The sequence below is a fragment of the Taudactylus pleione genome, unplaced genomic scaffold (genome assembly GCF_031769625.1).
Source record: "Taudactylus pleione unplaced genomic scaffold, aTauple2 ptg000258l, whole genome shotgun sequence".
In the NCBI taxonomy this organism is placed as follows: domain Eukaryota; kingdom Metazoa; phylum Chordata; class Amphibia; order Anura; family Myobatrachidae; genus Taudactylus; species Taudactylus pleione.
Genome location: NW_028284660.1, coordinates 3,180,887 through 3,193,461, shown reverse-complemented (window position 1 = coordinate 3,193,461; position 12,575 = coordinate 3,180,887). Strand labels below are relative to the sequence as shown.

Sequence of the window (12,575 nt, the reverse complement as noted above, 5' to 3'; positions counted from 1 at the left end):
AAGCGGAGTTGATTGGCAATCTCCGTGATTCGGCCACCTACATCAACGAGGCGGCTCTAGACATTAGTACTCTGGTGTCTAGAATTTCTTCAGCAGCGGTAGCTGCTCGTCGCACCTTGTGGCTGCGATCCTGGAAGGCGGACGCAGATCCAAGAAAGGTCTGGAAGCGTTGCCGTTTACCGGAGAAGTTCTCTTCGGTCCGGATCTGGATAAGATTGTGGCCACGCTGGCGGCAGCCAAATCTGCTTGTCTCCCGTCGGCCGCTGCTCCTTCTGGTTCTGGACCATCGTCCTTTCGGTCATCTAGGGCCCAGGGCAGGCCCAAACCACAGTCGTTTCCTCGACAGGCTGGCCCTAAGAAATCGGGCAAGCCCCGGAAACAGGCATGGAGTACCAGACGTCCGGCCCCCAAGCCAGATGACAAGCCTGCGGCCTGACGGTCCGGGTCTCCCCTTGGGGGATCCCAGGGTGGGAGGCCGCCTGCTGCAGTTCTCCCGGTGTTGGTCGTTCACTACGACAGACACTTGGGTTCTGGAGGTGGTCTCTCACGGGTACGCCCTCTCCTTCCGGCACAGACCCCCGGCTCGATTCTTCACCACGGGTCTACCATCAGACCGGAACAAGGCTACGGAGCTGCGGAAGGTATTGCACACTATGCTCCAGGCTGGAGTTATAGTGCCTGTTCCATTCTCCCAGAGGGGCCAGGGTTTCTATTCAAATCTATTTTTGGTACAGAAACCCAATGGGTCATATCGTCCGATTCTCAACCTCAAAGCACTCAACAAGTCTTTGCGGGTCCCGAAGTTTCGGATGGAGACCCTACGGTCCATCATTCTGGCGCTGGAACCTGGGGACTACATGGTGTCATTGGACATACAGGACGCTTACCTGCATGTCCCTATTCTTTTGCGCCATCAAGAGTTCTTTCGGTTTGCAACCGCAGCGACCATTTCCAGTTTCGGGCGTTACCTTTTGGCCTGGCGACAGCACCACGTGTTTCACCAAGGTGATGACGGTCATGGCGGCTTCTCTGCGGCTGCAAGGAGTCCGCATGTTGCCGTACTTGGACGACCTGTTATTGGTGACAGGATCTCCAGAGCTCCTGTTACACCACTTGGACCTGACCATTGCACTGCTGCAACGGCACGGCTGGCTAATCAACTGGCAGAAGTCCACTCTAATCCCGTCTCGGAGGATTCTGCATCTTGGAGCCTTATTGAACTCGGGACAGCAAAGGATCTTCGTGACGGAGGACAAGATCTCTGCTTTACAGTCAAGGGTGCGCAGTTGTCTGCACAGCCGCCGGGTGTCCTTACACTCGGCGATGAGGTTACTGGGCTCCATGGTGTCGGTGTTCGACATGGTGGAATACGCCCTGTTTCACTCCAGACCTCTGCAGCACCTGATCCTGTCCAAGTGGAACGGGCTGCCTCAGTCTCTGAAGTTCCAGACGATTGTGCTCACCCCGGAGGTTCGCCTGTCCCTTGCGTGGTGGTTAAAGACGACCCACCTCAACAAGGGACGTCCGTTCTGGGTTCCAAATTGGGTCCTGTTGACAACGGACGCCAGTCTTCGGGGCTGGGGAGCAGTTTCGGGTCCAAACTTGTTCCAGGGCAGGTGGACGCCGACAGAAGCGGAGCTTCCAATAAATATCTTGGAACTCCGTGCGGTCTTCAATGCTCTCCTGCAGGCACAGCGGTTTCTCCAGGGTCACCCGGTGCAGGTCCAGTCGGACAATGCTACCACCGTGGCCTACATAAACAGGCAAGGAGGAACTCGCAGTCGGGAGGCTCTCGTAGAGGTCTCTCGGATCCTGGTTTGGGCGGAGCGCAATCTTCCGGCCATATCAGCGGTCTTCATCCCGGGAGTGCTAAATTGGCAGGCGGACTTTCTAAGTCGCCAGGACGTTCATCCAGGGGAATGGTCCCTGCACCCGGACGTTTTTCAACTACTGGTGGACAGGTGGGGTCTTCCAGAAATCGACCTCATGGCGTCCCGGCACAACAACAAGTTGCCGGTGTACGGGTCTCGCACAAGAGACGAAGGGGCGTCTCTGGTGGATGCTCTGTCCGTCCGGTGGACGTTCAGGTTCACATACCTGTTCCCTCCGGTCTCCCTTCTTCCACGGGTAGTCCGGAAATTCAAACAGGAAGGAGGGATGCTCCTGTTGATAGCTCCCGCGTGGCCCAGACGGCACTGGTTCTCAGACCTTCAGGGTCTGTCCATGGACAGTCCTCTGCGGTTGCCGCTACGACCGGACATTCTGTCTCAGGGTCCTTGTCTTCACCCGGACCTGACTCGGCTGTCTTTGGCGGCGTGGCTATTGAGACGGCCATGCTGAGGTCCCGGGGGTTTTCCAGCTCTGTGGTGCGTACCATGTTACGAGCTCGGAAACCGTCTTCCGCGAGGATATACCATCGCGTGTGGCATATGTTCTTCCAGTGGTGTCGACCGAGAGGTTATGCACCGCGGGAGTTTCGTCTGTCTCGGATTCTCGCCTTCCTGCAAGCGGGACTAGATCATGGGCTTCGCCTTGTTTCTTTGAAGGTACAGGTTTCGGCCCTATCTGTCTGGTTTCACCGTAGGATTGCTACAATCCCGGATGTGCGCACCTTTATGCAAGGTGTTCTCCGTATTCAGCCGCCCTTTGTTCCACCTGTGGCGCCTTGGGATTTGGCTGTGGTCCTGAGGGCTCTCCAAGGACCGCCGTTTGAACCACTGGGCTCAGTGGATATTAAATGGCTAACAGCTAAGACTGTTTTCCTTCTGGCCGTTGCTTCAGCCAGACGTGTTTCTGAGTTAGGGGCTCTTTCTTGTAGACCCCCTTTCTTGGTTTTTCATGGGAACAGGGCAGTGCTCCGCACTCGGCCCAAGTTTCTTCCCAAAGTTGTTTCCCAGTTTCATGTTAACGAGGAAATAGTTGTTCCGGCCTTTAACTCACCGGGTCTTTCCGTGGGTGAGGCCTCTTTGGATGTTGTGCGGGCCTTAAGGACTTATGTGGACCGCACTTCTTTGTTTAGGAAGTCGGACGCTTTGTTGTCCTCTATGGCTTCTGTAAAAAGGGTTGGCCTGCTTCAAAGCAAACTTTGGCAGCCTGGATCCGTATGGCTATTTCTGAAGCTTATCTTCATGAAGGCCTACCGGTCCCTCCTTCTCTGAAGGCTCATTCCACTAGGTCTGTGGGTCCTTCGTGGGCAGCTTGACGTGGTGCCTCGGCAGTTCAGATCTGCAAGGCTGCTACGTGGTCTTCTGTCCATACCTTCGTGAGGTATTACAGGTTTGACACCTTCGCCTCTCAGGATGCTTCCTTCGGGCGACGGATTCTCCTTTCTGCACAGGAGCGTCCCCACCCTTAAAGGATACTGCTTTGGGACATCCCCAAGGTATCCTGTGGATACCATATGGACCCTGAAGTAGAAAATATGAGATATGGTAAGAACTTACCCTTGTTATCTCTATTTCTACGAAGTCCATAGGGTTCCACAGGACTCCCGCCCTGTCGCACCTGTGCTGCAGATGGGCTTTGCTCTGGTCACCGGTTTTCCGTCTCCCTCTGGTGAGAATGTGATTCTTGTATGTGTCCAGATCTTTGTTCTCTCTCTTCCTTCTCCTCCTCCGGCCTATGGCTTGGTAACTAACTGAGGTGCCTTGGCCTGGGGGCGGGGTATAGGAGGGGGACCTAGTGCATCCTGGGAGGCTGAAAGCTTAACTCTTTGGTGCCCTGCGACTGACGTCACACCTATACCCCCAAGGTATCCTGTGGAACCCTATGGACTTCGTAGAAATAGAGATAACAAGGGTAAGTTCTTACCATATCTCATATTATCAATTACTCTTTGTGTGCCTATATAGGACTTTCTTCTCCTTTTGAGGAATTTGTATAATCGATTTTGCTTCTTGTCCTTGGCAGCACCCCCAATACAAGACTTATTATCAGCAATATTATAAATGGGGTTTCTTTGTTAATTTTTTTCTTGTACAGTGGTTTTTCCCTGTTCCCCTTTCCTTGATATACAATGAATCAACTAGTATACTAGCTGAAGTTATGTCATCCAGATCCATCCAGTGGAAGGCCCAGAACAGGCTCCCTCGGTCAAAGTTCTGCCTGGTGCAGTCGACCGTGAGTGTGGTCCAACTGGGACCCCAACCACTCCATTAGGCATCTCAGACTAATTGCCACCCCTCTGTAAAGTTTGTGTCAAAATCCATCTAGTGGAATACTCAGAACAGGCTCCCTGGGTCAAAGTTCTGCCCAGCATGCATCAAAAGGAGGTTTGACCAGGACACTAACCCCCCCTAAAACCTGGCCAGGTTCCAACTGGACCACCTCTTTGGTTTCATCCCAATCGGTGCAGGGGTGTATCTCCAGGTTAAGTTTTATTATGTGATGTCCGAATCCATCCAGTGGAAGGTCCAGAACAGACTCCCTGGTTCAAAGTTCTGCCCCAGAACAGACTCCCTGGTTCAAAGTTCTGCCCATCATACACTAACAGGAGTCCTACCGGAGCCTAAACTATGTCTTCTGGGATCCACTGTTACCATTCTGTGAAGTTTTCATCCAAATCCATCCAGTAGAAGGCACAGAACAGGCTCCACGGGTAAAAGTTCTGCACAGTGCACACAAACTGGAGATCCGACTGGGACCCTAAACCTCCCCCTAAAACCTGACCAGGATCCAACTCGCATTGCTTTCATTACAATCTGTGCAGGGGTGTCCGAATACATAACCGGACAATCAAACAGACTAATGAATTTTATATATAAGATATGGTATTAACACAGTGGCTTATGTAAGGCACCCCTCCAAATAAATATATTACTTGCCCAGGTGCTCTAATGCACAAAAGGTAAACAGAATTCTGCAATCAGCATTGGCACTCTGGTATGGGTCAGCATGAAACGGATACATTTCAGCATTTCAGAATTTAATTCTTTCTTCAGGGAACATTGGGCCTGATTCAGACCCACTCACAAAGCTGCGTTTGCACGCAGCCAAACGGCTCAAAATATGCAAATCCCGCGATCGCAAGCAAGCCATTAGCACTCCCACTATGTCTTGCCGTGTGATCGCTCGTATGTTTATAGATGCCCACCAGCCTTACATAAGATACCCACTTGCCCTTCGCAACATATGTCATCTCCAGGAAGTGTATAAGACAATCGGTAACATCGAGAACCATTGGATACATACGCAGCACTTGTGGTTGACCACACCATACCGCAAGCACTGCGAGTGCTGCTATATGTTAAGCAGCCAAGTGACGTGTACTATGATGCTGCCTCTTAATTATGTATGCCCTAGAAATGGCGATGAGATGCTCACACACCTGCGTTCGTACCACCACTTCCCCGTTTTCATTGGACCTTCCCGTCACCACCCACAAATGGCTCGTTCTTTCACTCAATCTAGGGAGCCGTCTATGTTCGACATGTGATTGCTTCCTGCTCGCAGTGACTGCGAGCGCATGTGCACTGCTTCTTTTACGCATGCGCAGACAGCAAAAACCACCCAGATGCGTGCGAACGCTGCTGTGCGAGTGGGTCTGAATCGGGCCCATTGTACAAAACTTAACTCGCCTTTAAATAGTGTGAATATCCAGCATGGACCCTGCCTGCTGCGTACAACCTGAAGTGCTTTTAATGTCCTTAACAGACAATAGTCAATTGGGTTGGTTATGAACTACCAGCAGTCTGGATGCCTGTTGTCAAATGCTGATAGCTGCATCCCAATGCTCGGCATCCCAACAGGGTCAGGTAAGTATACTGACCCTCCCTTCTTGCAACCAAACCGTCCCCCTTAGTGCCTAACCCCTCCAGTGGTGCCTAACCCTAACCTCCCATCCAAAGCCTAACCTTAACCTTGCTGTGTTACCTAACCCTATCCCTCCCCCCCGCGGCTAAAAGCAAAGACGCCCGGGGTGTCCCTTCAACTGGGATGGCGGGCTATCAAAATTCCGGCATCTGGCTTCAGAAAGGCGTTTGGATTTTGACGCCTATCTTTAGTTCTGGGTCGGGGCTTATGATGTCAGGATTTTGCCGGCCGGCATTCTATCCACGTCCCCAGTCAATTATATGTAACTGGTTAAGAAACACTGCTGTGGACCTCCATAGCTGGTATTTCTATATGTATTCCAAGCATTATCCATCGATAATCTACCTGTGTCACTTTCAGAATCCCAGGACAAAATTATTAAATTAATCTGAGCTGGTAAATGACGTTTGGTACGGTAACACAATGTTTTTGGTCCTACTTAGACACATCTTTGTATATTATCCATGGCTGGATAATATACAAAGCAAATGGTCAGCTAATTCCATCTCAAAGAATAGCATTTTTGTGAATGATTTTAGATACAGCAGTGGATAAGCGGCATGCCTATATTCTGCGGGTGTATCTGCATGCTAATGCTATGTTAGTGTCAGTGGCTGTAACGCTGTAATGTAGCGTTTCACATGCAGATACACCCGCACTGGCACACAGAATATAGGCATGTCACATATAATTTTACTCAGCAGAAGCTGCTTGTGTGTCCTATTTGCATCGCTTTACAAATAAGACTCATTTGAAGGTAAAAAGCCACACAAAAACACTCTCGGTGCTACTGAGTCACGCCACGGCATGGGACGACTAGAAGGGCTGTTTAACGTGTAAGGAGGAAAAGTATATGTGGACACATCTGTACAACAATTCCTTCTTTTGCTTTAATGCGTGTTACTAATGTGATGACCAGTTCATCACTCGCTAAATAAAGGAGCACATTATCACCTAATTTTTAGCACAATATCATTGCCGTTTATCTACTACAGATATATCTGTATTCATTGCATTTATTAAAAGTACATTTCTTTCATATTTACTCTGTCTAGTCTACTTATATTGATTGACCAGATCTGCACATTGCTAAACATAGTTGGTTAATAATTTCAGATATTCACCCATGAATTTTACATAATCTCACGACACACAGGTTGAGCACTGTACACTTGTATATTTTTATCATATATACGATCTGTTGCCCACGATGAAATTGCTTCTGCTAACATTATTTTTATTTGAGATATTCTAGTTGTATTGCTTTATGTAGGGGCCCTGTTGCAGGAGTAGCCCACATGACCAGCAGCGCTATACAGACTGGTGGCAGCGGCACCTTCACCCACCACTCACACCAATGTCACTGTGTGCCCTGTGCATAGACTGCTATGTAACCTCTCCTATTCACCCACCTCTCACACCAATGTCACTGTGTGCCCTGTGCACAGATCGCTATGTAACCTCTCCTATTCACCCACCTCTCACACCAATGTCACTGTGTGCCCTGTGCACAGACTGCTATGTAACCTATCCTATTCCCCCACCTCTTACACCAATATCACTGTGTGCCCTGTGCACAGACTGCTATGTAGCCTCTCCTATTCACCCACCACTCATACCTATGTCACTGTGTGCCCTGTGCACAGACTGCTATGTAGCCTCTCCTATTCACCCACCACTCACACCAATGTCACTGTGTGCCCTGTGCACAGACTGCTATGTAGCCTATCCTATTCACCCACCACTCACACCAATGTCACTGTGCCCTGTGCACAGAATGCTATGTAGCCTATACTATTCACCCACCACTCACACCAATGTCACTGTGTGCCCTGTGCACAGACTGCAATGTAGCCTATCCTATTTGAGTGAATGCGGGCCCAAAGCACCTCTCCTCCCACCCATTACCTGCCGCGCGCATGGTGCCACACTTATCTCTCGTATTCATGATCTTAAATTTTTGTTTTTGTTCTCCGCTTTAACTTGACAGATGGAGATGAAACGAAACCAAGTGCAGGTTATTTCTAGGAGTTTTTAGCACACGTACATCGCTAAATAAATCATATGAGTGGAGAAAAGTAGTTTTAAATGAACGTTCAATATTGAATATTGCATAAATGTAAAGACCTAAAAAATATATTTATCTATTCAAGATATATAGGATAAAACTTTAAGATATGTCGACCAGACTCAATGGTGCAAGTCCTTGAAGCATAATTGTACACTTCTCATATATGAGGATCGTGGAAATAGTTCAGAAAAGAAGCACATTGGCTTTTAATAAGCTGTTTAGTCAGCTGTAGTTGGTGTTACCAGCTCTGTGTAGAGTGTGTATGGGTCTAATTAGCAATGGTCCAATTGTGCAACAATGAATGTTGTCCCCTTCTCACAGTATCATGCTTGAAAATCCAATTGGCAAACAAGTGTCTCAGTGTCCAGTAGAAAATGAAGATAACTCCTTGCAATTGTAGCCGCTGTCCCGCATTCATTTTTACTAACGCGTTTCGCTGCTAGTGTGCAGCTTTATCAAAATTATGCAGTTTTCATTCAAATCTGTTCCCTTTTTTCGACAACTTGGAAATAACAGAGAAACACAACGTTCTTCTAATATTAGTATAGATGTATCAGTGCTGAAACACACAAGATTCCTTCTGCATATGGGCATAGATTTAATTCTGCATCAGAACCCATAGCTTGTATCGTTCTGCAAACAAATACAAAAAAACTCCCAGTAACTTTGAAAAATATGTTCTTATGCACCCAGTTACTGACAGATAAATGCAAAATTATATTCTCTCATAGATCTTTAAATAAATTAGGTTTTTGGGGTTCGGTGCACCCTGGTAAAAGCCGCAAGCAGGATTGGAAATGTCATGCCACGCCACTATTAGACTATGGAAACACATAATAGAGGATCAATAGTGCACAAAGCGCTAATTACTCCCTTAGCCGGACAGTATTTAGAATACATCGATTTTAATTACAGGGGCTACTCTGATCTGCTATGTGCTGATAAAAATTGGTTTCTGAAGTTGATGTAAACCCCAAAATGTGGTTGTTTGGCTGCTTCATGTACCGCATTCACAAATTCTGCAAAGTGTATATACTGTATATTGAATATTCAACGCATTAAAACTGTTGTTGATACGAGTAACCTGAAGTTATACATCAGGTTTGTACTCCTATGTTTGGAAGAAGGTGGCTCTAATGTTGGTTTCTCCTCTCAAAAAATTTAACAAAATAGTAGGACTCTCATGAGACGGATCAGTTCCGCTTGGTCGCTGGCGACTGAGGGCCTGATTCAGACCCACTCGCGAGCGGCTGTCCGCTCGCAAGTGGGTCGATGTTCTGCTCTGAGCATGCGCACGACGGAGGGAGCTCCGTCGTGCGCATGCGCCAGACGCGACGAGCGAAGGAAAGTCCTTCGCTCGTTGTGTCTGATCAAAGGGGGCGTGCTGTCGATGTTGATTGACAGCACGCCCCCTTTGGTGGGCGTGCCGGGGGCGTGCCTCCCTGACGGGGGCGTTCCCACGGGAACACCTCCCGTCAGAAGCCGGCCCACTGACATCACTAGTGATGTCAGTGGGAGTGATTTTGGCTCTGATAGAGCCAAAATCACTCCGGAGCTTGCGGTTGAAAACCTCAACCGCAGGCTCCGGCTCGCAGTCGCGATGGTCAAGACCATCGCGGCCATCAAACTGCACGCTCGTATAGGCTGTGGGTGGTGACCCACAGCTATACGAGCGTCCAGGAGGACGCTCCATTTTTTAGGAGGGCGGCCCTCATTCAGAGCGTGCGCTCTGCTCAGAGCGTACGGCTCTGAATGAGGGCCTGAGTCTTTAAATCTGTATGCAAAGTGTACGATGCAGTGACCGCAGCTTTTTTCCACGCTGAGTGCCATATACATTCTCAGTCACACACAGATATACAAGTGTTGCATTTTAAAGTCCTGACCTGAGATAAATGTGAACACAATCAATGAGATTTAACCCTGGATAAATCTGAATGAACCTGATTTTGTGTTTATCACTCCGTAACGGGTTGAATACATAAAAATATATTTTTCACAGTTAAGCTGCATACACACGTAAAGATTTTCTGTCCAACCATCCAACTAGTTGATTGGTTGGAATGAAAATCTGGTAACGTATGGGAGTAACTGATGATCAGCAATTTGCTCCTAAATGCCAGAAAACAGATGAAAATGGTCGGTCAGACAAGTTTGTTACAAGTTTGATCTAAACAATTGTTCAAACAACAGTTTTTGTCCATTTTCCGGCGTTTGGGAGCAAATTGCTGATTGTCATTTGCTTTCATTCCTTACCAGATTTTCATTCCAACCAATCAACTAGTTGGATGGTTGGACAGAAAATCTTTACGTGTGTATGCAGCTTTACTGTTTTTTTGTCAAACATACTGTACACGCATACTATGTGGCCGACAGAACAGAAGTACAATTAGTTTTATTGTCTGATTGCGCATGCACGTAAAACTTATGCATCTTTCCCTATTCCTTCTGAGATTCATTTTGCGCTAATACCTCATTGAGCTTAGATAAGGGGCCGAGGGGTCAGAGCGAGCTCTAAGCATGTTAAAAATATAGTAAGTGCATGTTCAACAAATGTGTCCCATGTTGACCGCAAAAAGGTGCATGAGCCTGTCAGATGATGGACCATTTATGGCTTCTCCCCTGGTGCAAAATACAAACTGGCAATGACTGAGTGTGTATGAATCCCCCCACTAATGCTATTAGTAATGTAGCTGCTGCAATCTGTTTGCAACATTGCATTATTACATTATTACATTGATATTTGCAATCGTTCTGCTGCAAAAAAAAATTCCCATTCAAATCTTTAAGCATGGAATACAACAGATGTTTGCATTTATTTGAACGTTATTATTATATTCATTTTGTATTTGCTTCTGATCTAATGGCCTTTTACATGGCAAATGCATCTTTTATGAATTAATCGTAACACTGTCCATATATAGAGGCACTATATTGTGTAACGTAACTTTAGCATTTATTTATGATACAACTGCTATTTTTTCTCAGGAGTAAAGCAGACGCATGTGTTACATTTGCTAAGCTGCGTGGATATGTTTTATGGAGGCGCATTTTGCTTTCGTGATTTAGACACAATTTCCATCCAACTCTACACAAGCTGGGTACTGGAATAGTTCAGGCGCCCGGCAAATAGTTAGAGACTCACTGTCAAAAATATAGATACATTCTCCACACTGGCATTAGACTTTTATACTTTTATAGTCCACTACTCTCGTCTAATCAGGGATATTACATTTTAGTTAATATATTCATTCAATGCTGTTCTTAATAACAACAAGACTATCATAACCAAGGAAGGAAATTATAATTTTTACCAAAAAGAGGCAATCTTTAATAGTACCATTAGGGACCACACAGATGATCACTATTAAATATGATCTGACAGGCAATCAGAAATGACTGTTCCCCCCCCCCCCCCCCCTCCCTGTGGGACTGGTGACACCTGTATTCGCACACAGACATTCTCTTCTGGTAAACTGATTTCATAATAATTTTGAGTTCCAGAACACAGAGTTCCTTAAAGTGTTACTAACTCTTATTATTTATACATATCTATATCATTTAGTTTTTTTTTATTCGTGTTTTTCTCCATGTATTAATCAGATTTCACCTTTTTTGTCTTTTGTATCCAACCCTTTTTAGCATTATGGGAAAAACTTCTTATCGGATTTAGCTTTGTGGCTGCTTTAAGTTTTTTTATCATGATGATTCTCTGGATAGGTAAGCATAAATATCTTGCAAATATTACATGACCTCTGTGATAGTGAAAAAGATTTTTATAACACTGCACAGACTCCACTCGATAACCACCTTGAAAATACAAAATGGATAGATATTCTATCTTAATACTTCATGTATCAAGGAGGTGTGCTACCTACTACCATTGATTATGGATGCAAAAAAAGATGAAAAAGGGGTAGTATGAAGGTGCACTGGTCGAGTAATTGGTAATAAATTCCTAAAAATTTACTTTTATTAATTATATTAAAATGTTACATAATCCCTCAGAAGATTCGTGGACGGCGAAGTATTAAAAATAAAGATTAAAGAAAGAATTAAGAATTAAAATGATATGCCAAGGGTCGTGTCACTTGTTTGGGCAGATTCTCCTGTCTACAAGTCAATATTTATGTCTGCAGACAGAGTTTATGCGTTTGTGTTGTTCTGTGTTGAGGTCTCTCTTAAATATACATGTGGCTCAAAACAATATTAAATATTGTACTGTCCAAATTCCTTGTTAACTTATTTATGTATATCTCATTGACAACAAACACAGTGATAACTCTATGCTATCAGTGAATGTCATATGCAGTTACTAACACATCTCTCCTTGATAGATAACAGCAACTTAGCTCCTATCTAGATGTATCCAAAAATGTTGCAATCTGATTCTGCAATATTGGCAACTAATGTATCAGTCTATCTCCACTGTACTCTGGGTGTTATATGCAATATATCTGATCTATTATTATTGTCTGTTACCTGCTATTAATTAAACAGAAAAAATAGGCTGACACAAGTTGTAACAAGCGTCACCTTCCCATCAAGGAATATGATCAGATATAAATTATTCCTTATATGACATATACCTTTATTTGCACAATAATTGTTTTAGTGCTATAAGACTGTTTAGGTATATTAATACGTAATTAATCAGAGTACATTACATCAGTACACATAAATATGGTACTACAGT

At 45.7% G+C, this 12,575-nt stretch overlaps 1 protein-coding gene across 2 annotated transcripts in view; it reads left to right on the top strand.

Annotated features, from left to right (window-relative positions):
• Positions 1 to 12,575, top strand: part of LOC148514814 (uncharacterized) — a 77,460-nt gene that overhangs the window by 30,867 nt on the left and 34,018 nt on the right. For both annotated transcript variants that reach the window (XM_088480943.1, XM_088480942.1), the window contains exon 6: positions 11,522 to 11,599. In XM_088480943.1, coding sequence (XP_088337069.1) covers positions 11,522 to 11,599 — 78 coding nt within the window. The remainder of the gene's footprint in view (positions 1 to 11,521; positions 11,600 to 12,575) is intronic.